This window comes from Pinus tabuliformis, chromosome 1_2, assembly GCF_031772625.1.
Source record: "Pinus tabuliformis cultivar Carrire ecotype Pingquan chromosome 1_2, CPIR1, whole genome shotgun sequence".
In the NCBI taxonomy this organism is placed as follows: Eukaryota; Viridiplantae; Streptophyta; class Pinopsida; order Pinales; family Pinaceae; genus Pinus; species Pinus tabuliformis.
Window position 1 is genome coordinate 1,347,176,520 of NC_142298.1, and position 27,233 is coordinate 1,347,203,752.

The window sequence follows — 27,233 nt, forward strand, 5'->3', positions numbered from 1 at the left end:
CTGTTTATGTCCTTAACAATCACAATTTGCCTTGAAGTAAGTTTAGATTCTAGAAGGATTATAATGTCTCTCCATTTACCCTTTTTGCCTCTTTGTTTCATTTTCCTTTATATGCCCTCTTTCTCCATTGACATGAGGATAAATGTTCAATGCAATCATATGGGGATCCAAACATTAATTAATTTTGCATGACAAGAATTAAAGCTTTAGGGAAGACACTATTAATCTCAAATTGAACCCCATTAAATTTGAAAATCCTTTAGGTAGCAACATCCAAAGTTGTGATTGTTATGAATAAAAAATATATAAATTAATATAAATAATGTAAGCAATAAAAACATTAGATAATGATTATATAACTAGTAATTAGTTAATGAAGAGGTATGTCCCTAAAGACATGATCGTTGGTAAAGAAGTACCTGCCAAAGGTATATAATTAGACCCTCATTTTCATTTGCAATCTCATACAAAAAATTATACAATATTGAATATATATCACTGGTCCTACAATGGATGTTCTTTCGAGTATTATGAAGATTATTTCGTTGCATATACGAACTTTGTTCGTTACATTGGTATCAGAGCCACATCTGATCCCGATCTTTGGCCATCGAATTTTCGTCAACCTTGTTGTCATCATAATCGAAGCGTTTCGCTACCCATTTTCTAGAGGTTCTCCAATTTATCATTTATACCTTTGGCCATTAAATATATATATTTTTTTTAAATTATAAAACAAAAGGAAAACTAATCATTTTAATTTGGTTAGTAAATCAACAATATTAAACAATCAAATATTATAGTGAATAAAAGGTTCTTGGCTTTTCGATATAGCCCAATTTAAAGTGTTAAAGTATATACGAATTTTTTTTTATATAAAAAGGCTAAATATAAGTGTTCAAGCCTTATTGCAGTGGTTGGAACAAAAATAAGATATAAACGTAAATTTCAAGTTTCAATTAAGTAAAAATTTATTTAAATACAAATACTTAGAAGGTGTAAAGTATAAAAAAAAAAATCAAAAAGGAATATTAAGACTAAGTAAAATATTATAATTTTGAAGAATGTAAAATGGAGTTTAATTTGAAGATGAATGAAGGAGCTATGGATTTCATATGTAATTCTACATGTTGGTTCAGAGGTCCATTTTTTGAAAAGAAGATCAATATTTATCGATTTTTAAAAATCATACAATATTTCGTCCAAAATGTCAAAGATTGTTACTCTGGCAAAATATCAAGGTAATACCCAAACACAAATTAAAAGATAAAAGAAGAACTCGTAGAACTACAACAAAAGAACGAAGCATCAAAAAAGAAATATAAAGATCTTGAAGATAGGTTTTATGAAGAATCAACAAAAAGTAATGAAGAAATTTGGCGTCTAAGGGACCATAATAAAAAATTACTTGAGAAAATCAAGAAGTCCAAAGATATAAGAAAGAAATTTGAAGAAAATGAATGTCTCGAGAAGAAATTCAACAAGGATCTATCAAAAAAAGAAGAAGAAATTTTGCGCTTAAAAACCTTGAATCAAAGGTTATTATAGCAAATAAAAAATATAAAAGATAAAGAGAAGGATACTAAAGAAAAAGTCAACGATTCAACAAACGTTTACGTCTAAGGAATCATAACCAAAACCTTTTTACGCAAATAAAGAAGATTAAAAGTAACAAGAAGTCACTAAATGACAAGTTAGAACAACTTCAAGAAGAAGTATTGAAGTCTCCACTCGTAACAGTCCAAGTTGAAGATAAAGGAATAAATATTGATCCATTCAATATCACAACTCAACAAGAAGAGAAACGTATAGAAGTTAAAACCAATTCAAATATTGCAGTTCAAACAATGGAAATTCCAAGTGACGATTCAGTAACCAACTCAACAACAACAATACCTAAAGTAAATCGGGAAATAACCAAAAACAAATTAGGGAAAGATCAAACTGCAAGAGCTCCTTATCGACATCTAAATCACAAGAATAGACAACTAAGTCAGTTTATATATTTGAACCATTCTGAACGAAAACAATGGATTTATGTTCCAAGGAATGTCGAAGTTTGCATAATCCATTCCTATGATAACAATTCATTACAAAATTCCAGTGATCGGAAGATCCCACAGAAGATTAATTTAATATGGTTAGATCAATTCTCAATCCGACAATTTTATTTATCACTCAATGGATCATATCGTCTTGTATCAACGAAATGATAGTTACGAGAGGAGAAGACATTCAAAACAGAAAAAGAGATCAAGCCTTTTCATCAGTAAGCTTTGAGAACAAAGTTTTTTGAAGAGGAATGCAATGTCATAAATAAAATATATATAAAATAATATAAATAACATAAATAATAAAAACACTAAATAATGATTATATAACTAGTTATTAGTTAATGAAGAGGTATGTCCCTAAGGACATCACTGTTGGTGAAGAGGTACATGCTTAGGGCATATAAGAAGACCCTCATTCTCATTTGTAATCTCACACAAATTCTTTTATATAATATTTAATATACATTACTAGTCCTACAATGAATGTTTACGTCTTACAAGTATTCTAAAGATTATTCCGTTGCGTATATGAACTTGTTCATTATAGTGATGCGTTTCAACTTGTTTCTAATTTGTTTTTTACGTGAGGTTGTGAGACAATGATTAATTCATAAGATTTATTTTGTGATAGCCTATGTGAGATTTGTAGTACCTTTACCCTCAAGGGTGTATAAACAAATAATCTAATGTTGGATGGCATTCATGGATAAAGGTCCCTGATTTGTTTCACTCATCTTCATGGCAAGTTTGTGTGGCAGAAAATGTTGGGTATGATAGCAATATTGCTTCCACCAAGGCAAAGTAGACATGGAAACTAACTTGGAGAGCTACAAATGAGGACATTTGTTGAAGTAAATCTCGCATAGTAGATATTGGAGATGAAGTGGAAGAAAATATGTTATCACCCATGAGAATGGAAGAGAGATCAGATGGTGTCAACATTGATAACACTAACGATTATACAAAGATTGATACACTCCATGAGAAACACTCGTAATTAGAGAATCACTAGAATGATATTGAGTTGTGTAGAACAAGAAGGTTGGAGCAAGATAAAGGGGTACAATTATTGGTATAAGGCACTGGTTTTTCCAAATGGCATGAATAGATATCTGAGATATTGTGAGTAGGCACAGGGCCAACAAATGAGGCATCATGAACACATAGGGTACAAGTGCAAGATGTAGGTTCAAGGTACAATGGATAATTAATCATACATATAGAGAAACATGTATAGGACATCGGTGCAGATTACACATATAGAGTAAATGTAGTAAATGTAGCATATTTGGATCAATAGGATCAGCTAAAGACTTGTATTTTTTCATAGTCATTGGGTGGGATTGGGGCATTGGTCATTGTAACGATTAAAGAGATGTGGGCCTAAAGATCAAATGTTAGGTTAGATTAATTATACATAAATTGTAGCATGCGTGAAACTAGTTAGTTGACACATAGAAGTGTGAGGTGTCAAGCAAGAAGATGAAATGAAAAATGATTTTGACATTGGGGATTTCAATTCCTCCTTTCAATGCAAACTTGCTTTTCTACTTTATGTTTTACTCATTGCTTGCAAATTTCGATTTTTGTGTCTATTCTTGGCACCTTCACTAACTTCAAAAGTACAATGAAAGATAAAGGAGCTTGATGAGGTTTGATTCAACCATATAAATGGCCTTGGTTTCTTGTAGTTGTTGAAGTCAACTAAAAGGCCTATTGACGTCAAAACAACTAATCAAAACTTTGTGACAAAAAAAATGATGATCCTTTCAGTGAACCTATGCACTTTTGTAGAATAGAAGCATGTTTAATGTTGCCCCAGACAAAGAATTCAATCAACATGTATAATCACTTATTCTTGTCACAACCATTAAGTGCATGTGAACTCACTATTTTGATCAAAGAAATCAAATAACCAATATTTTCATAATGGAGGCTTGTTGGATAAAATTGTCAACCTTTGGATGGAATAATCAAATCACGATTTTGATCAAAGCAATCAAATAACCATTATGTTCATAACGGAACCTTGTTGGATAGACTTCTGCCAACCTGTCTAGCCAGTGCACATAAACCATCCTTATATACCATTTATTTTGACCATGTGACCTCATGGATATGACTATGTGCCATCTTTCTTATGGAATCGGCTTTTTAGCCATATCGATTTCTCTCAACCTTTTAATTTCAAATCTTATATTTTCTAAATGTGTGCCCCATCATCAATATATCCTCTTATATCAATGATAAATTATAAAATCTTTGTAAAATAACAACGATGAAATCTCCTTTCAATGAACCTATGGACTTCTTTAGGACAGATGCGTGTTTAATGTTGATCAAAACAAAGAGCTTGACCAACATGTATGTTCACTTATTTTTCTGAGCATCATTAAGCAATAGCATGTTAATGACTCGAAACAATTTTGATCAAAGAAATCAAATAATCAATAATTTGCCAACCTAACTAGTCCATCAACACCACGCATATATACAATATATTTTGACTATGCAATCTCGTGCATATAAGCCATCATGCATATGTTTGTGTACCAATTTTCTCATGGATGCATATTTTAGCGTTATTGATTTCTCTAACCTTTTCATTTCTCGACATGTGAACCAGCATCAATATACCCCCCTGGTTTACAAATATGTACTGTTATAAGTATAGTTTTAATTTCATTTAGGCTATTAGCTCTAGTAGGAATCAGGATATGGAACTTATTTGTAATGCTTGTTGCTCCAACTCGTCCATATATCTGGTGGTTTAGTTTTAGTTTCAATTAGGCTATTTGCTCTAGGAGTATATGGAACTTATTTGTAATGCTTGTTGCTCCAACTCGTCCACATTTCTGGTGGTTTATCATGACGAGTTTTGTCAATCAAATCTCAAATGGTGAAACAACAAATCATTTTTGAGGTCTTCAAACTGCAGCAACACTATTTTGACATATATTATATGATAATCTTGATATCTTAAATGAAGAGTTTTGAAGAATTAGTAAACTTATTTGTAAAGCTTCTTGGTCCAACTTGTCCATATTCCTGGCGGTTTATCATGATGGGTTTTGTAAATCAATCTCAAGTGGTGAAGCAACAAAACATTTTTGAGGTCTTCAAACTGCAGAGACACTTTATTGACGTTTATTATATAATAATCTTGATATCTTCAATGAAGAGTTTCGAAGAAGAATAAGAGTAAAATGTATTCTAATTCAGAGAAAACGATAAGTTAGGAAGTACAATGTGGTACTCATTTACAAATCAAAAGACATCATTTAAAATATTCAGAAGCCACCATCTTCTCACAGGAATACGGAGAAATACAATATAGAACTAACAAGGATGCAACCATATATGACTTTCAATATTTTCAGACTTAAGGGTGGATCTTCAGCTTTATGCAACTGTCTCAACTTTTTTTAAGGAGCGTACATGCTACACATGCAAATTAGAAGCAATGGCCCCTGGTAGGATCAAGAAAAATAGGAACGCTATGAAATGCACTGCAACTTGCAAGCAATGGAAACATATATCAAAAATAACTTGATATTTCTTGTGTGACTTCTAACTGTGCCAAGACGTTGGCTGCCTTTTTCCTAAGTGTTCCACCCCAATGTGTTTGAGTTGCCAGATCCACAAGAGGAATCCTTGCTTTGGATGCATATGCTTCTACAATTTCCCTAATATTGAATAACTTCTCTAAAAGCCTCACTGCCTCTTCTTTGGTCTCTGTTGTTCCCCGAGAAAGAATTTCAATCACTGGGTCAATAGCCTTCTCTTCATGTAGTACATTAGCTCCCTTGCTCAAAATGTCATCGTCACTTACCAATGTTGCAAGTGCATGAATTGCAGCACCAGCAATGTTACCCTCACGTTCTTGCAAAAGGTTCACTAGTGCAGATAAAGCATCAGCCTTTAGAAGGCAAAATGTAGTCTTAACATCACAAGGCCCTCTGTGCACTCTACAAACTGGAGGCTTTGCAGACATGAAACACAAACACCCATTGACTACAGGTGCCACACTAAGGTGGGGACTACTCAAAGATAGATTACCAATAGCAAAAGCTGCTTTGGTTTTTGCCAGCATTGTTCCAGAGTGAAGCAAATTTACAAGAATAGGGTAAGCTCCCAATTGCACGACTGTATGTTGAGTGCCCACACTAGAAGGGTCAGTGAATCTGAGTAGAGCTCCAACTGCATTTTCTTTTGCATCAGAAGTCCCACTCTTCATCACTTTTATAATTGCTGGGAGTGCTTCAAACTCTATTAAAGCAGCAGTGAGTTTGCTATCAGAAACTGGGAGGTTTGCCAATATGCCTGCTGTGGCTGCTTGTACATCACCTTTAGAATCATCTTCAAGAAAACTTACAAAAAGCTGCAACTTATTTTTGCTTGATAGAAAACTGGAGACCTCCTGAGAACCCCCCTCTGAAAGGTAACATAGCAATTTCATAACAGATATGCATAATTTTGGATGAGAACCTTCGACCAGAGGTAGAAGAACAGAAATGGCATTTCCTTCCCTGGCAATTGTTCTAACAATTTGTCCATCTGGTGCAGAAACCATTCCAAGAAGAGCATTTAAAACATGGCTGCGTATGGAAAAGGAAGTAGAAGGGTTTTGCTGCAGTGCAAGCAAGTTTTGAATAATTGGTTCTAGTTCTAGACGGGCACCATTGCCATCCACAAGAAATTGGATGCCATCATCACTCATTACTCTCTCTAAAATTATAGCTGATGCCTCTCTTATAGTAGAAGGGAACTTTGAAGAAAATAGATGTTCCATAATGAGAGGAACTACTCCTGTATTGGCCATGCATTTCTTGTTCATGTTATTTATTGACAGATTCTTTAGAGCTCCCAAAGCTGACGCTTTTGATTCAAGATTACCTGAGATCATTTTGACAAGGGGAGGAATTGCTCCTTCATCTCCCAAGAGCTTTATATTTTGATCAGTCAATTTCATACTTGCAAGTGCTTTTGCCATTTTCAGCTTTGATTCCGCTGAGCCTAGAACATCATTCATTCAAAGTGTCCTTGTTAATTGCAGAATTTAAGCAATAAGTATCCTATGTATGATGTATATTCAGAGAACGTTAACAAAATCTATACAGAAGACAGTCATTTTTACTGTCAGATCCAAAAATTGCTGGCTAGTACAAAGTTGAAGAACCTAGGTTATACAACAGAACAAATGCAGAACAATTGTATAATGAAACTTAGGAAGATACAAGCATGATACCAGAAAAAAATCAAAGGTGACTTGGCTGCTGGAAAATATAAAAAGCCTCCATGTAATAAATTTAAGTATAATGGAAAACCACAGTTGAGAACCCGAGAGTGGCTTCTTTCTGACTGATTTTAAAGTGATGTAAAAGATCTGCACCACTATTAGTTTATTGAAATGCCATCTTAAGGATGATCTTTGGTTTCTACAAAGTCTTCCACTAGCACGTGCATTAATGATTTTTGAGGTCCCAATGCCTTCTTTGATCAGCATCAATCATTGGACATCAAGAAAGAAATTTTAAAACAGCTACAGAACATTCTTCTCAATCAGACACTGGTAAAAATGATATGTGAAAGGCTTCCATCTACTAGGATCATTCTAGTGTGTACACTAACTGCAGTAGGTGTTTTCATATGAATAATGTAAACAATTTTTTTAGATGAACCATATTCCTTCAAATTGGCATTATCATTAGCTAATAGAATAGGAGATCATCCCAGTATCTGTTAACAGCCCATATAAGAATGAAAAAACTAATCTTAGATCTCCATAGGAGCTATCATGGATTTCTGACAGTGTCACCATGGAAAAGTGGAATGGTACATAGTTATTAACGTTTTTTTCCATATATTATAAAACCAAGGACTGAAATAATAATGACGAAAGGAGATTTTTCAGGAGATCAATGTTGCAGCTTGAGTATTTAGGCAACGCTGTCTAGTTATCTAAAACTTACAAAGCCAGCAAAGCTACTTCCAGTTGTCAAAGCACTTGTAGGTGAATAATGTATATAATAAAACTACGGTTTTCTCAACTAGGCACGTGCAACCTGTTACCCACCACCAGTGGGTGACCCCATAGGAGATTATTTCTCCTAGAATTGTCTTCAGCCAGAAGCTAGCAGCCCCTGACATCCACCGGTGTAGCCGATATTGTGCCAGTTGATCTCCGCTCCCTGAACCAGTTATATGTCCCCTCGCCGATCTGTCAAGAGCGCATGTTTGAAGGTGGGTCATCCAATCCTAAAGGGATGTCTTTCATTGTGCAATCGGATGCTTATGCTTGATTTTTCTTGGGCACACTTGGGTATGGATTATTGGGTGACTTGGAAGGAGGAGGGGTTTTGACTTTAGTCTTTGTTAATTTTCCACTGTTCTATGTTGTTACAATCACTTTAGCCCAATCTTATCTTCAATTAGCAATCACTTTCAAATCAATTTAATCTTTCCAATAACAAATAGCAATTGTAGATAGAACAGCAAATGCAATGACAATAGAAGACAATAAAGAGCAATAAGGGACACAAGGATTTGGTCAAAGACCAGGGAAAAACCCACAACGGGGAAAACCCTTTCAAATTCTTCTTATTAGATTGTCATAAAATGTTCAGCAGAGAGAGTACAATGATTCAATTCACCATCCAAGAGTCAAAGGTCAACAGATTTGACTTTCCAACAATCAATATCCAAAACTTCAAGAGATGAGCCCAAAAGTCAAATCTGGTCAAACTGTCAAATCTCGTCAAAGTCAACAGCAGCAAATGATGCCCTAACCAGTCATAAGTCAACTGTCAAACACCTCCAAAGGAGCTTGGTCAACAGCCCAAAAATGCGGCCTGGAAAGCTGGTCAAAATGAGGTCAAAACAGTCCCAAACAACTCAGTCAAACCTGGTCAATGGAGAGAAAAAGTCAACTGTCAAATCTGCAGTCAACTGCAGTCAAAGTGCCCAGAAAATATCAGTCTTTGTGCCAAAGAATTTGGCCTCCAAAAACAGTCCAAAATGCCAAGTCAAATCAAGTCAAACTATGCCCAATCTCAAAAAATCAATGCTGGTCAAAGACAGATTTTCAGCCCAATCAAAATCTCCTCTCTCCTCCTCACACGTGTGAAAGAGATCTGCAATTTTCAGATGTACGAACCTCCAAGAGAAGAAGAAATGAATGTGTGAGATGTGTGTCCAAATGAGGTGCTAATGAGTTGTATTTATAGGCGTTGGAGGAGACCCAATTTGTCTTTAAAGTCGACCTGAACTTTTGTGCACTTTTGGGTTTTCACATTAAAAATATATTTTTCCTTTGAGCAAATTAAATTCTTCCAAGGGCAAAGAAGGTCTTCTCTGAATGAGGAAGGTTGTCCAAAGGAGGGAATTTGTCCCTGAGCTGCAAAAATTAACAATCCTCTCAGCTAGGGAGAAATTCCCGACTACATCATATGTCCCATCTCAAATTTTTCATCATCATCAAATCGAAATGTTGTCTCTGCTCATCTTTGCTGAAGACTCTCAAATCTAAAAGAAGAAGAATTTGACATCATAGGGGAGCTCAAGCTACCACCCTCTATCCAAGGACGATAGGCAGGATACGACTTACCATGGAAGGTAAGGATCACAGCTATCTTATCATCAGGACAATAGGCAGGATACGACTTACCGTGAGGTAAGGATCACAACTATCCTATTGTCCGCTGATCTTCCCAACTTGACCCTCAAGAGTCAGTGGTAGAACACCTGCATCCTCTCACTTGGGCAGGATACTACTTACCATAAATGGTAAGGATCGCAGCTATCCCAAGTCACCTCTCAACCCATTGGCCAGATGGGGAGGAAAAATCCCAACAAGCCTAGCTTGTGGGTAGGATGCCAATTGGGGTATACTTTGTCAAGTCCCAAAGATGACAATAGGCAAGATGTTACTTACCATGTGGTAAGGATCTTAGCTATCCTATTGCTAGACAATAGGCAGGATACTACTTAGTACTTACCGTGAGGTGAGGATCATAGTTAAACCATTGTCCAGAGTTCCTCAACCCCAGGAGCCCTTACTGCTCCATTCCTCACCCTAGGAGCTCAACAAGGGGGGAAGAGCATGTTTAGTGTTCTCAATCAGCCCGAACTCTTACTCGGGAGGGTCACATTTATTAGTCCAAGCTACTCTCTGAAGACCAGGAACTTCCCTTTTGGCAAAGCCTTGGTGAGCATGTCGTTTATCTATTCATCAATCAATATATGATGGAGTCTCACTGCTCCTCTTTGCACCATGTCTCGTATACAATGATATATTATCTCAATATGCTTGGACTTGTCATGAAATACGAGATTCTCTGCCAATCGGATCCCACTCTTGTTGTCGCAATATATCACGGAACACGGTCGTATCCAGGATTTGCTCAAACAGCTCTCCAAAGAGCTTTCTCAACCAAACTGCCTCACAGCTAACCATGCTAGTAGCAATGTACTCTGCCTCAGCCGTGCTTAAAGATACGAACTTTTGTTTCCTACTCATCCAAGATATCATTGCAGACCCCAAGCTAAAGCAACACCCTGATGTGCTCTTCCTGTCAATAACATTTCTAGCCTAGTCAACATCAATGTATCCATGCAGTCTCACATCTCTGACAGTATATCTCAAATCAAGATTGATTGTCCCATGCAAATATCTTAGTACATGCTTGGCAGCAACCTGGTGTGCATGAAGGGCCTCAATCATGAATTGACTGAAAGTGTTGACTGCAAAACATGTATGGACGAGTGTTCATGAGGAACATCAATGCCCCAATCAACTATTGGTACTCGGAGGGATTCGCCAAGTCAGGTCCAGCAGCATCTCCACATAACTTCTTGAAGTTCATCTCCATCAGTGTAGCTAGGTGCTTGCATTCTACCATTTGTTATGAATATAATTCATGTAAAAAATAATAAATATAAATATAAATATAATAATAAATAATAATAATTAATTAACTGATGGTTAGTTAGTTAGTAATGAAGATGCATGTCTTAGAGACATGACCATTCATGAAAGGGCACCTGCCTAGGGCATATAAGCAAGCCCTCATTCTCATTTGTAATCATCTCATATCTTACATGATAATCAATTCAATATACAATATTCAATATAAAGTTACATGTCTTACAATGGGCATTTACGTCTTTGAAGTATTTTAAAGATTTCCGCTACGTATACGAACCTTATTCGTTACATTGGTATCAGAGCCACGTTCTCTGATTTCAGCCTTTGGCCATTAAGTCGTCATCAACCTTGTTGTCGCCGCGATTGAAGTGTTTCGCTATTAGAGTTTCTTCGTTATGCTAGTTCGTCATTCAGGCTTTTATCCAGAAGAAGCTCTTGGGGGTTCTCCAAGGTTAACATAAGGCCATTGACCTTCAAAAAAAGGAGATAATATACCTTATAGGAAGAAAATAATATATTCCGGAATACAAAGAAAAATGAAAAATAAAGAGTAAAAAAAAAATTAAAAAGAAATCCAAAGCAATTAAAAAATAACAATAATAAAAAATAAAGATTATTAAAAAAATAAAAAATAAAACTACTATAAAAAAATCGATTACAAAAAAACAATTAAAAAGAAATCGAAAAAAAACCAAAAAAAAAAATACAAAATAGAAAAATAACGATCGTAACTTGCTTACCCCTGACCCTAACTCTCAACCAAGCACACAACCACTATCACCACCGAAGACCATCCTAAGCAACCGTCGAAGGCCATCTTACGCAGTTGTTTTCGTGCCACCAAATTTCACCAACAATAGTGGCTACTCGTTGTCGACAAATGCCCTTCCTCCCATCAGTCTCGACCTTGAACCACTTTGAAGTAGAGGTTCAAATCAGCACTACTTCTTATGAATCCAAGCGTCACTAGGTCACTGTCAATGCAGGCATACCAGGTTCTAGGGGTTTGCTTCAAACCATATAGTGTTTTCTTCAACCTGCAAACGTGAGTCTTCCTATCCTTCACGTCAAATCCCTGAGGCTACTAAACATATACTTCTTCCTGTAGTATGCCATGAATAAATGTTGTCTTTACATTCATCTAGTGAAGAGTCCATCCTTGAGTAACAACAAGGGAAACAATCGACCTAATGGTGGTGTAGCGGGCAACAGGTGCGAAGATGTCATCATAGTCTTCTCCCTCTTTCTGGGAGAAACCTCGAGCCACAAACCTTGCTTTATACTTCTCAATGCTTCCATCAACTCCATGCTTGATCTTGTATAGCCACTTTGAAGTTACAATGGATTTTCCTTTAGGTCTCAGAACAACATTCCATATATCATTCTTCATAATCGATTCATACTCTTCGGCCATGGAATCCTCCTCTTTCACTACTTCTTCAAAAGTGGGAGGTTCAACCTATATGATGGATCTCATAGCTACAATATATCCTTGGTACCAGCATGGCTTCTTGCTTTCTCTAAAGGTCCCTTTGGCAGGAACATGTCTCTCAGCATCCTATAATGTATCATGAAGCCAAAGTGGTCTCTACTTGGCAAAGGGATCACATGGAGGACTATCCAAGAGGTCCATAGGCTCCATGGTATCATCATCAACAATATCCTTCTCTATTTCAGGCACAGAAGGACCTTGTAGTAGGTCCATGTCATCATCTCTCTTTTCAATAGGAGGATGTGCATGAAGATACCTTGCTTTTCCAAGGGCAACATCTTCATCGAAAGTTACATCCCTGCTAAACTCGATCTTCCTTTGACCAGATATATATATTCTAAATGCTTTAGAGTTTTCACAATATCCAACAAACGTACCTTTCTTTCTGGTGGCTTCCAACTTGTTCCTCTTGTCCTTTGGCACATGGAAATATACGGGGCAACCAAATATCCTGAGATGTCCAATGTCGGGCTTCACACTTGTGAATACTTCTTCGGGAGTCTTGTTATCCAGAGCTTGATGAGGAACCCTGTTTTGTACATAGACCGTTGTATTTGTAGCTTCTCCCTAGAGGAACTTCGACAACTTTTGATCATGTAGCATAGCTCGCAAAGCTTCCACAATGGACCTGTTCTTTCTTTCAACCACACCATTCTTCTCAGGACTATAAGGTACGATACTTTCCTTCTTGATTCCAACCTACTTGCAAAAGTCAACGAGCTCATTTGACGTATATTATCCACCATTGTCAGACCTGAAGACTTTGATCTTCTTCCCTGTTTGATTTTCTACTAGCGCCCTAAACTCCTTGAACATATCAAAAGCCTCATCCTTATGCTTCAAGTAAAATATCCATGTCTTCTTAGAGAAGTCATCAATAAAGATTATGTAGTAGAGATGTCCACCAATAGAGTGCCTTGGCATGGGTCCACATAGGTTAGAAAGAATGAGTTGAAGAATATCACATGTCTTGTTCTTTCCAGGGTTGCAAGGGAGCGCCCCTGTTGATTTGGGGTAACATCGGATGTGCTCTAGCCACGAAATTTGGTGGAGAGGTTGGGGCACATGAGATCTCCAATACCCAAAAAGGGTATGGTCAGATTTTAAACAGATCAGGAGATATTAAAATAATTAATATTTTTAATGGAGTCCCTAAGTCTAAACTTAGGGAAAATAAAATATTAATGTGTATTACATGAATCTGTGTTAGAGTGGTCCAAAAGACATAGATCAAGCCAAATATAATCTTAGCCGTTGATTAGGGACTTAATCTCGGCCATTGAGATGTCAACAAGAAAAGTATAAGAGGAGGCTTGAGGGTCACTTGGAGAAGACACCAGAGTGATCAGTCATTCTATTCTCTAGAGCAGGGTTTGCTAAGAGAGGTAGAATCGGGAGAGCAGCTGAGGGGCATTGAGTACAAAGAAACAAAGAAGGCAGAGATTGTGCCGAGAGAGCAGCGCAACAGCCAAGGAGGGTGACGCAGAGCCAACAAGGGCTCACGCAGGGCTATGCAAAGGCAGCCAAGTGTTGCGCAGAGCACTAGAGGGGTCAGCGCAGCTAACGCAGGCCCTCCTGGGGCTGACGCAGGGCCTCTTGGGGCTGATGCAGGGCCAGCGTGAGACAGAGAGGGGTTGACGCAGTCCAGATTGGGCAGTCGTTGGGGTTGCACAGCAGTTTTGTGCTGAGGAGCTGCCGGAAGGATTTTCCGAGGTTTCAGCTAAGAGATTTCTCTCAAACTGTGAGGTATAGCTGCTAAGGAAATTCTCTGTTGGGTAGGCCAGTTTCGGCACCCAGATTGTACTCTGATATCGCTTAATAAGAAAACCCTCAGACAGCTACACTGGTTTTCCCGCATTGGGTTTGTCCGGGGATATTGGTCAAAAAATAACGGTGTCATGTGGTGTGTTTGTTCTTGTTTCTTTTAGTTGTTGATCTGTAATATGTTGAGCATGCACTGGTGTTTATTTTCAGTATTTACTCTATAAATAACTTTTTAAAGAAAAATAACAAGTAGGTAGGAATAAATCAGAAAAAGTGCATGAAGGGTTTCTAAACTAAGTAAACTTAGAAACTTCAACATGGTACCAGAGCGTGATTGCAGATCACAAGAGGACTAAGAGACATCAGCCAGGCAGAGCAATAGCAGCGGAAAACCGCTGTCTCGAGGTGACAGAAGCTGTTTCTAGCAGATCAGAAGCCAAGAAGTGTGACGCAGAGCCAACCAGAGCCACGCAGAAGAAGCCAGGAGCTGAGCAGAGCCCCAAAGAGGCCAGCGTTGCTGACGCAGAGGGCCAGAAGGCTAACGCAAGGCATCCTAGGGCTGACGCAGACCCATCTAGGGTGACACCAAGCCAGCATGAGGTAAAGAAGGGCTAACGCAGTTCACAGAGAGGCAGTTGCTGGAGTCTAGAAGGCTATAGAGATATTGCAGAGTGGAGTTGGTGAGGTACTGTAGTCAGAACAGTACCTGACGATGCAGGGCCAGAGGAGTTGTTACCGAGGGTTTCTAGCCGAGGAACCTGGATCAGCAGTGCAGTTGCACAAGACGATCAGAGTAGGGGGCATCTCGACAAGCGATAGAAGGATTTCCAAGAGGGTAATCAGGACTCAAAGGGAGTCCAGAAGAGAACTTCTAGACGGGAAGTAGAGACTCAAAGGAGTTGAACAGAGAACTTCCAGGGGGGAAATAAAGGAGCGTCATGGCACTACACGGGGTAAGAGACCAGGATAGACTGGACGGAGCATCGAACTTCGCAGTCTAGAAGGCCAAAATCTTATCAGTGCTTGACAAGAATCATGTCAAGAACTTCGCCTTGAAGGTTATAGCTATCCCAGTCGACCCCAATGATAACGACAAGTACGAAGAGGCAATGGCGAGGGCCAGGTGCATTATCCTTGACAGGGTAAAGAATCATGCGGTACCACATATAGCCGAGAAGGAAACGACAGTTGAGATGTGGGAGGCTCTCAAGAACCTGTACCAGCATACTTTTGTGCAGAGAAGAATGCTGCTCGAGAACCATATGAGGTCGTATCAGATGAAGAAGGGTCAATCGATTGACACCTTCCTCGGAGTACTGAATGAGATCCGAGACCAGTTGACTACTATAGGAGCCACACCGGATCAGGAACTTATGGTGAGGACAACCCTTAATGCTGTTCTCAAAAGATTGGGAAGTGTTTGTCCATAGTATCCTGGGCAAAGGGACTCTCCTACCTTCGGACGAGATGTGGGCAGCTCTTCGCCAAGAAGAGATCAGACGGCAATCGAAGACAGGTAGCAGCAGCAAAGGGATCAAGATCAAGCAAGAGGAGGAGGATGTGGCCCGAGCATCTAAGGGAAAGCAGTAGAAGCGGAAGAAGAAAGATCTCTCCAAGATCAAGTGCTTCCACTGTAGGGAGATTGATAATTATGCGACCCAGTGCCCAAGGAAGAAGAGCAAGGGAGAGTCTTCCGAGACTAAGGCAGCGCCAGCACGGGTAGAGAAGGAAGTTTTGACAGACGATGATTGTGCCATGAGTGCACACGGACCACTTGAGCGGAAGTGGGGAGACATTGAGTTGTAGTCAGTAGGACTACAGGCAATGAGGGGCAGGACCCTTGAGGTACCCAGCCTCTTGGATTAGACCTTGCTATGGGAGCCCCGACAAGGAGTAGTAGGACTGGCTGAGTGGGTAAAGACGAATGCGGATGGAGCAACAGAGAGAGCTACAATGCAAGAGTCCCAAGACAACGCAGAGCTAGCAGGTTGTAGCAGTGCGAGAGGCACAGGAGTGTTGCACCAGTGCAGGATGGCATAGAGAGGTTTGCAATGGTGCGAGATGCAAGGAGTTGTTGTAGCAGCGCAGAGGTTAGAGAGGGAGCACTTGTCAGCGGCAGAGGGAGCTTCAGCATTAGTGGGTGTCTCTAGCCCAACAGGGAGGTTAGTTGGGAGATCAATTACTTACTTCTCAGTAACTGAGTTGCAATGCAGCAGTGGGCAGCACGATGCAGCATGATGAGAGGAGGTGCAGTGCTGGGAGGAAGGACCAACAACAGTACGGATGCAGAGTGAGCTGTCATAGAGATGCAACAGTGACAGTGGCAGAACCATGGGCAGTAATACAGGAGGCAGCAGTGGCAGTGGCAAAACCATGGGCAGCAGTACAGGAGGCAACAGTGCATAGAATGTTGGGCAGGAAGGCCTAGCATTAGCGCAGGTACCGATGTCGGATGATCAGAGTAATACTCAGTGAGGAGTATTGCTAGAGCATAGTCCTCGCTAAGAGGGAGTGTTGATTTGGGGTAGCATCGGATGTGCTCTAGCCACGAAATTTGGTGGAGAGTTGGGGCACATGAGATTTCCAATACCCAAAAAGGGTTTGGGCAAATTCTAAGCAGATCAGGAGATTTAAAATAATTAATATTTTTAATGGAGTCCCTAAATCTAAACTTAGGGAAAATAAAATATTAATGTGTATTAATATGAATCTGTGTTAGAGTGGTCCAAAAGACATTGATCAAGCCAGATCTAATCTTAGCCATTGATTAGGGACTTAATCTCGGCCATTGAGATGCCAACAGGAAAAGTATAAGGGGAGGCTTGAGGGTCACTTGGAGAAGACACCAGAGTGATCAATCATTCTATTCTCTAGAGTGGGGTTTGCTAAGAGAGGTAGAAACAGTGATCGGGAGAGCAGTTGAGGGGCATTGAGTACAGAGAAACAGAGAAGGTAGAGATTGTGCCGGGAGAGCAGCACAGCAGCCAAGGAGGGTGACGCAGAGCCAACAGGGGCTCATGTAGGGCCACGCAGACGCAGCCAAGTGTTGCGCAAAGCACCAGAGGGGCTAGCACAGCTGATGCAGAGGCTCCTAGAGCTGACGCAGGGCCTCCTGGGGCTGACGCAGGCCTAGAAAGGCTAACGCAGGGCCAACATGAGACAGAGAGGGGTTGACCCAGTCCGGATTGGGCAGACGCTGGGGTTGAAGAGCAGTTTTGTGCTGAGGAGCTGCTGGAAGGATTTTCCGAGGTTTCAGACAGGAGATTTCTATCAAACTGTGAGGTATAGCTGCTAAGGAAATTCTCTGTTGGGTAGGCCAGTTTTGGCACCCAGATTGTACTTTAGTCTTTGATATTGCTTAATAAGAAAACCCTCAGATAGTTGCACCGGTTTTCCCGCATTGAGTTTTTCCGAGGACAATGGTCCAAAAATAATGGTGTCATGTGGTGTGTTTGTTCTTGTTTCTTTTAGTTGCTGATCTGTAATATGTTGAGCATGCACTAATGTTTATTTTCAGTATTTACTCTGTAAATAACTTGTTAAAGAAAAATAACAAGTAAGAATGAATAAATAAGAAAAAGTGCATGAAGGGTTTCTAAACTAAGTAAACTTAGAAACTTCAACAGCCCCCCCTTCCCAATCCACTCCCGAAGCGTGCTTCGAGCAAGAGTGAATCAGGAGCAAGGAGCATGCTGCCGAAATTCGCTCCTGCAAAAAGAAATTCGCTCCCTAGCTTTTTCGCAAAAAAAAATCACAATGTTCCAAACGCAAATTTTTTTCAAAGAAACAAGAGCTTTTGAGTGGGGAAACCTAATATTCAAGCCTATGGCCCTAGTATTGATATGCAATTCATAGTAATGCAAAATTCTTAAAGTAAAAATTTTTAACATTACCATGAAATGACTCGAGATGTTTGAGAGTGGTTCCAACGTCGTTGGATCTCATATGGAGAAAGTAAAATTTTAGATCTCACTCAAAATCCAACAGACTTGTCAGCTTTTCAGGATTTCAGGATTGGGGGGATTGTAATGTTTCCACTGGATTTTGTCATGTACTAGGGTATGGAACTCATATTTAATCAAGAGCACCAAGCCCCTCTATGCACCTTGATGTTAGTGACATTGGTTGTCAAACTTGTCTATCATGACCCAACTAAAAATGTACCCATCACTGCGAAAACTCTTGACTTGACATGCTACTTTTTTTCTATCTTATGTTAATGCTTAGAGGGTGATATTAATGACAAATGTCCCAAGATAGGCAATCATCTTGATGATATGTAGGTATTTGTTGTAGCATGATTTTTTTGGATGCTAAAGGCCATCTAGAGCCTATTTGTTGATATATTTTCAGTTCATAGAAGGATTGCACTCGATGTTAATTTGGTTATGTGCACCCTTACATGCTATCTAAATGAGAACTTGTGGACATGTGGTTGATGAAGATTAAAACTTCTAGATGATTGATATTATATGGTTTAATGCATGTTTTTATGTTTTTTTATCTAATTCATCATTCTACATGATTTTGTTGACATATATGCATCAAAATATATATAAATATATATTATATAAAAAATTTGCTCCCAATTTGCTCCTGACCCGGGAGCTTTTGAAAATGTCGCTCCCCACTATTGCTCCCAAGCAACCTTGATTTCCAGCAAGTTTTCCTTTCTTCGTCATCTTTAGGGACTACCCCCTTAGCTTGCCTAGGAGAGAGCTCAAAACAGAGTGAGAAAGGAATAGGTGACAGCGCCTACTCTGAGGGTTGTGCCATAAAGATTATACCTTGCGGGGTTAGAAACTTTTCCCACATTTAGGTGTACATCTTAGGCAACAACAAGATCTTCAGGATGTGATTCTCTTATTAGGTTCTCTCACCACCAATGATGACAAATGATAATTCAAAGGATTTATGAATGGTCGCACAAGGAGGTTCCAACCGTAGAAGATCAAGTCATATTTAGTCTTTGTATGCCTTGCAACAGTACTGGTCAACAGATCAGCAAGGAATAGGACTCGAAAAAAGGCCAAGAATCCTCAAACCGCTCCACTATAATTTTCTGAACATGCAGAAGGTTTTAGGTCAAATAGATCTAGAACCACTTGTGCTTTGGTGACCGTTGAGATATTAACGTTTATTCTCTTCCTCAATAAGCTGCAGGCATGTATAATCCTTCACTGATCCTGCAATAGAAAAGATTTTGAAACCCAAGACAATTCCAGAAACCACAGAACAAAACTCTCTCTTCTGATATTTCGGTATCTCCACAGGGGTCGAAGTGATATTTCAGAGATCAATTGCTCAAAAGATAATCATTTAAGTGCATGCCTTAGGTGATAAATCAAGTGTCCTTTTATAGACTTAGGAGAGGATTCAAAGGATGCACGATTCCTATTTTGGAGGGAGGAATATAATTTAAAATTTGAATTGTTTTGAAAGCTTGAAGCCCAAGGAATCAAGTTTTAATTTTTAACTTGAAACAAAACCCCTCATGGCTTATAATCTCAAAAATTTAATCTTTGAAACCCTCCATGAATCATTTTATCCACAACTTTGATGAAAAACCCTACTTCCTTAATTTGAATAATGAGTTGGCCAATGGTAGGGTGCCATTTCACCATCCTTTGGGGTTTTTACCCACAAACTGGGTCCTTTGACTTCAAACAAGCATAACTCACAAACCGTGAGGCTTCTTGTGGCATGTCATATACCACAGGAAACGTATCGACGAGAAGAATCCATCAAGGGTACTCTTGTCTTGAAAAAAAGATTTTCCATGTCATATTGGTCAACAAAGACGGGGCATCTTCTGGTGTTGCTTGGGTTGACATCAACGACAACCACATATCAACAATTATGTCTTTCCTAGGGACACGTGGGAGGGCATGTGTCATCTTCTAGCCCTCATTGATGGAGCATTGACTTGATCTTGAGCCACTTGGAGACCCATGAGACCCATTTAGAGCCCACAAAGCCCAAATAGGGGTTTGGAGATGTTTTGCAACATATGGAGGGCATCCCCCTCTTCATCATCATTTTTGAGGCCCTCTCTCTCATTCTTAGCACATGAGGCCTCAACGCTACCCCTCTAGGCCTCCATGCATGCATGACGTGGGCTTAAGAGGGAAATTTGATTTAGTTTTTGAGCTATCATGGTTGGCTTGTAACCATGGGTGGGTTACTTAGCAATTTTAGGCATGTAAAGGGGCTTCTTCATTTGTAATTTAAACTCTTAACACTTGTATAAATAGGAGAGAGCTAGTCTCTCCCTATCATCATCACTTGGATTTCGATATCTCTTCTTGAGAATTTCAGACCTGCAATTGTTGGATGAATTTGGATGATTTGGATGCATTTTGATGTTTGGAAATTTTCGCTATCTCTCTTGGAGCTTCATTTTGACATTGTGATGGATTGATATATTCTTCAATATCTTGTAGGTGATGTTTAATGCTATATTTTTGAATTTTGGTTAATGTCTAATGCATGGATATTTTCTTGTGGTTGTTAATGTGACCTAATTAATGAAATTTGTTTAAACAATGAAGCTATTGGGAAACTTTGCATGTGCTACTCATGGATAATGAATGAATGAATGTTGCTCGTGGTTTTGTTGCATGTTGCATCCTTGAAACTCCATCAACAAGTGTTGTCAAAGTGTAAATATCTAGAAGTTTTTATTGCTGCTTAAATAGGGCTAGCGACGCTACTTCTAGGTCTCCTTGAAGAGCGAGTTGCCATATCAAGATTATCTTTGACTCCAATTCTCCCAATTGTTAGGCACTAGTCTTAATCCTTGGTGATGACTCTTAAATTGATTTTTCACCTCCTTTTCACCTTCTTCTCCTCATCTCTTTAAGGATAAGGAGACATCTCTAGGGCTTGGTGCGAAATTCATTAAAGTAGTGTGTTTTGAATTTTGCTTGGATAGAACTCTTCTTAGCGTCTCCTCTAGTGATCCTTGAGTTTTGGTGGATTTCCTATGGTGGAATCTCCAAAAATTTGATGCCCTAGCCATCACATCAAGAGGGAACCCTAGAAGCTAATCCTTCAACTTGGGGATTTCTTCAAGGCATTTTCTTTAGTACTCATTGGAGTAAATCATAAATTTCCTTTTCTCTTATCTACCTTGACCTTGGATGAGCTTATATCTCGCTAAATATCTCAATCCTGGGTCTTGTGTAGTCTTCTTTTCAAGGGGTTTTCATGGAAAGTTTAACTAGCTTCTCCCAAAGCTCACACATTTATTGAACCTTTCCATTGAATGAGCCACCTCCCCTCACTTCAAACCTACCATAGATAGATACATATCTATCACAAGTAAGTCATACTGAGACTCCTCCCATCGGTGAAAATTCGAGAAGAGTACAGGAACTTAGGCTATGGTGACAGTGGGCCTTTGTCCTAGGGTGTTTTTGTGCCCTCTAGTTTTTTCCTATTTACAAGGCCTGCTAGCTTGTGCAGCAATAGGGTGGTTGAGGAAGAGATTTATATGGAGCAACTAGATGGGTTTGAGAATTTCAGCAGTGACACATATGTATGTTTGTTGAAGAGAGCTCTTTATGGGCTCAAGCAGGCACTAAGAGCATGGTACACTCGCGTTAATAGCTACCTTCAAGGATTGGGCTTCACTACGAGTGAGGCAGATGCCAACCTGAACCACATCACGGTTGGAGGGCTTCTGCTCATTCTAGTGCTCTATGTTGATGATCTTATATTGACTGAAGTGGACAACTTGATCCAAGATTGCAAGGAAGATCTTGCAAGAGAGTTTGAGATGAAGGATATAGGGCTTATGCACTATTTCCTCGGGCTGGAGGTATGGAAAGGTGATGGGGAAATATTCTTGGGGCAAGGGAAGTACACTATAGAGACCCTCAGGAGGTTTAATATCCAGGATTGCAGGCCCATGACCACGTCTCTAGTCACAAACTGGAGGAAGGTGGACACTAGCAGAGTAGAGCGAATAGATGCTACATTGTACAGGTAGCTCATTGGATCGTTGATGTACTTAATCAACACTACCTGAATTTGTTTTGCAGTAAACCAGTTGAGCTAGTTTATGATGGATCCTACCAGAGTTCACAGGGTTGTTGCAAAGCATGTTTTGAGGTATCTCAGATGCTCAACAGAATATGCAATATAGTACAGACAGGTTGATGGAGTGAGGCTTGAGGGCTTTGTTACCACAAAATCTAGGCCTTGAAGAGAGAAACCCTACAAGACTAAGAGTTAGACTAAGTGACAACGGGACAATGGCCCATTGTCACCACAGCAAATGTCCCTTGCTCTTTACGGACTTTCACCAATGGGAGGAGTCTCGATAGGATGATAATCACCTTTTGATAGATATTTTAGGGTTTAAGGTGCTAGGTGATGAGATGGGACCTCTCAAGGGAAGTTTGAGATGACGAAATGATGCCTTTAAAGGCACTTCGCTCCCTTTAAGTGAAATAAGAAAGGCTAGCGCAAGACATAGGGTTTTATAGACAATCGTGGATAGAGGCACTTCCAAGATCAAGGCAAGGAGGAGAAAGGGCTTCTTGTGGTTTACTTCACCAAGTACTAAGCTCATACAGCCCTCAAAGAAGTCCCCAAGTTGAGGAACTACAAGCTAGGGTTTCCCTCTTAGGGCACACCTAGGGAAAGAGATTTTATGGATGAAAACCTATGGGATGCTCACCAAACATTGAGGACTAGGAGATAAGATCCTAGGCTTGGTGTCTATGCTCTCAGAATTCACCAAATCACTCTCTAATGCAATTCGCTCTATGCCCTATCCTAGCCATCCTACTTTTAGGGGACAAAAGTTTAGAAAGAGAAATTATGGAAAGAAAGGAAGTTTGACCACCAAGGACTTGGACTAGTGCCTTGTCCTTTGGGCATATGGAGTCTTAGGATGTTCAAGATGAGATAAAACGTCCCTAAGGAGGCTCAAAATTGATGCCCTAGGTAACAATTTCAAACATTTACCTACTTCAATGGATAATGAAGATTCATGGAGAATTCAAAGATATTCATCGACTACGAACATTTATTACATCCCATATATTGGATAACATATGCAATACTCCACCAGAAAGATTTCAAAATTAATATTCAACAATTAGGGCACAAATTTAGCATATTCTAGAGCAGCAATTCCATACATTAAACAAATTCAATAGAAAATTTTCATCAACATTAGGCACTTACAAGAAGACATGCAATATATCCATCCATTACTCAAGAAATATCTCAAAAGAATAAGTGTGAATCATCTCCATACATCAAAATGCATCCAAAGAGTCTCTGATAGCCAAAGAAACAAGTGTGAGTTATTTACAAGAGAAAGAATCCAAGTGTGATGATGATTCAATCGAAATGAAATGATGTTCTATTTATATGTGTCCTACTAGGTCGAATTATGCCTAGAAGCCCCTCAACATATATAAATGGGCAAGATACATCCCTTTGTCACAAGTCGACCAAGTAGCTTTACAAAAATATGAATTAGCCGTCCAAATGCAAGCCGAAATGATGATGTCATGTTGATGTAAGGTCGGTGGAAGGCAACGTTGAGTCCTCTTTGTGCCAAAATATGTGAGAGGACTCCATAAATCTCAAACTAGGGGATGGCTCCTAACCCTCCATGTAAGTCATCATGTGGGCCCCAATTTTGTGTATGGGGAGCACAAAAACTAGTCTCATGGGTCTCCTGATGGAAGAATAGCCTATAATGCTCCAAAGTTGAAGGCTTTGACGATGGTGCTTGCCCTCCCATGTCTCAAAGGGTGAGACAAACCTCCTCTGGGCGTTGGATTAGTTGTTACGCCACATGGTAAATGATAAGGCAGATGTAGGGCACACTAGTCCAAGTGCACCATCTCGTGAATAATGTGGAGCAATGAGTAGACTGTTGAGGGTATTGAAGGTTCCCATGGCGTGAAACGATGCTCTGCACATGATGTTAGTCCCATGGCTCTCAGCGCTTCTCCCGAGGGTGTAAATATGATCCTCTGGTGGACTTTGGCCCCAATTAAGTTGCCCAGCCCATGATGAAACCACCTGCCAATTACATGTAATGTCTAGTGTTGCATCCTCACCATTAGGTACAATAATTCATTAGTGCATCTAAGTGAACCAAGCTTGTTAATCAAGGGCAAATTGAGACTTCATATGGGGCTTCCCTTCCAAATTTGGGGCTTTGATCTCGAAGTAGTGTTACCTCCCTAGGTAGGAGTGGTTAATAAACAACCCTATTAGGTGTTCCCAACCCCTAAGGGGAAAGATAAGTCCTTGGTACATCCTTCAATTGATAGGTGGCATATGAATGATGATGAAATGGATGGGGTCACGAGGGTCTTAGGGCCAAATGCCATGGGTACAAATATAGCAATAATGAGGGATGTCCACATATTGGATATATAGATGTAGGAGGGAGCAATCATGGATACATGAGTTACCCCAACCTTTGTTTTTACACCCCTCTTTTATTGTCCTTTTTCCTTTTCTTGATTTTTCTTTGTATTACTGCTCAGGACTCCAAGAAATGAGGTGGGGCAATCCATCGCCCACCAAGAGTTGGGACGTGTATGGGTTCCTTAATGATGTGGGGGCACTCATGGGGCCCTAGGAACCAGGGTGATGGCAGTGATAAGGGGTAGAGCTCATGTTTAGATTTTGCCCATATTCTAATTAATGTATCGACAATCTTTTTCATTTTATAATATTCTTTTATTCTATTTCTTGCATGTGGCCATGATAAACTTCTAACTTTCTTTTAGCTACATCAACCTCCAGGGCAACATTTCCAGGCCTGACCCAGATATGTGGACAAGGGAAGGGGGAGTGCCAGTGCCTTGTGGACTCAGTGGTCATGTGGACCTGGAGAAGGAGAATGATGAAAATAGGGCTTGTAATGCGCAAAGGGAGTGAAAAATGTGGAATGGGAAAATGGGACCACGCTACCAAAATTGGGATTTCCCAAGCAATGCCCTTCCTGAAACCATGGGTCAATAGGGGAGATCTCATGGGACTAAGATCAAGGATTAACCACCCATTTAAGGTGAGGGAACAAAACCATGGTCAAAGCCCTTCTTTCATTCAAGTCACCCAATAATCCATGCCTAAAATGCTAAAAAAACAAGCATAAGCACCTGATTACACAATGAAAAACATACCTTTTGGGTTGGATTGCCCACCTTCTAACATATGTTCTAGACAGATGGGCGAGGGGACATATTACTGATGTAGGTAGCGAAGATCAAATGGCAAAATATATCGGCTACATCAGTGGCTGTCTGGGGTTGTTGGTTGTCAACTGAAGAGATAACTAGGAGAAAAAATTCTCCTATGGGGTCATCCACTTTTGGTGGATAACATCTGGCTCCAATTGGGACATGAGCTCACTATAGAGTGCACGATCCATGTACTCAAACGGGGAGCAATCCTCTGGGACTGCAGACCTATTGGAAATACTAAGAGGGGGGGTGAATCAGTATTTCTTTTTAATTGTTCTAGTTATTACCAAAAGCATATATATATATATATATATATATATATATATAGAACACAGAAATCGACAACTCGAATTAATGCTTTTATTAACACAAAACAGTGCAATATAATAAATACAAGTATATATCTGGTTGTGATTAGTTGCCAAGCTCCAACTTGGACTTTAGTGAGACTCCAACCTCCAGAGCATCAACTCTATTTTGCAATGGTTCTGCACTTAGGAGCACCAACCCCTAAGGATGTTAGTCCTGTTCAGTTCTGAGGCTCCAACCTCTTGGGATCCAACCCAAACCTGGTATAAACAAGTATGCTGCTAATCTCTGTTCTGCTGAGGTTCTCCTTCACTCTTACTCTCCTACCTCTGCTGCCTCTGCAGCTTCTGCTGCCTCTGCTACTTCTAGTGCCTCTCACTCTAGTTATTCACCACCACAACTACAACCACAGTTCTTTGCTTTTCCGGTTTTATTCATTCCTCATGCCTCTGTCCATTCGTTTCCGCTTACACCGCCTCTTAGGCTTCCTCCTCGTCACTACAGCTTCCTCTGCGTTGTGCGAGTTCACTAATTCTCTTGGGACACGTAGATTCATTTGACAGGTCTAAACAATCCACGAAGAACACATCCTCCCGGTTTACCGTAACAGTGCTCCTTTTGGCAATGATTGCAAGCATACACAGAGTTTTTTTCACTAGTTTAACAGAGATGTTGTGTCCCGATCGCAATCATAATTGCCATGATTCACCCCTTTTAACTGACGTTCATCCTTCTGAACCATCAGAACAGCTATCGTAAGCCTTTCAGCCTAAAACACCCCGTGCAAGCCAAATATTTCATTACATAGAGTATATGAGAAAAAAACAGTCAAAAGACTAAGGGGCGGACTTCAAGCAATATTACACCCGCATCTAAACTGTATCGGGTCCTCAACTTAAATCGCAATCGACGATTTGCGACTCCCGGCGGTCCTTTATATGTCGGGCCCATGACACCGCTAATGGCCGACGGCTGATCCACCACTGGACGCGATATTATATTAAGCCAAGTTGTGATGTTGCATTGGGTCCGCAACGTTCATCGCATTCGGCCCTTAGGTGTGGCAAGGCTTCATAACATATGCGATTGTGACGGATGCGATAATAGATTAACTTATATTGCAATGTGTGGCGGGTCCGCGTGGATATGCATCACAGTCGGGAGTTGCCCCTGGCGGAGGTCCGAAGCGATATCGCTATCGGCAATCGCAATGGACCACTTGACATATTGTAGCGCCCGCTTCCGAAGTGCCGATGCGATTATCGCTATCGGCAATCGCAAGTTGCACAGGGTCAAGGCTCGACGTTAACGTAGACCCCTCATAGCGATGCGATGTGTCGGACCCGATACAACTCAACACTCCCATGTATAGAGTTTCAAGTCCGCAATCCGCCTCTGATAGTGTATTTGCCCTAAAGCCAAGTCTTCCACCTTCGATAGTGTTAAACCTATGTATATGGGCT

The 27,233-nt window shown here is 39.9% G+C and overlaps 1 protein-coding gene across 1 annotated transcript in view; it reads right to left on the reverse strand.

The window, feature by feature from the left end:
* Window positions 1-5,250: 5,250 nt before the first annotated feature.
* Window positions 5,251-27,233, reverse strand: part of LOC149211218 (U-box domain-containing protein 43-like) — a 159,274-nt gene continuing 137,291 nt past the window's right edge. Inside the window, exon 3 of the mRNA XM_089396968.1 lies at window positions 5,251-7,070. Within this exon, the coding sequence (XP_089253094.1) occupies window positions 5,593-7,070 (1,478 nt within the window). The 3' untranslated portion in view covers window positions 5,251-5,592. The remainder of the gene's footprint in view (window positions 7,071-27,233) is intronic.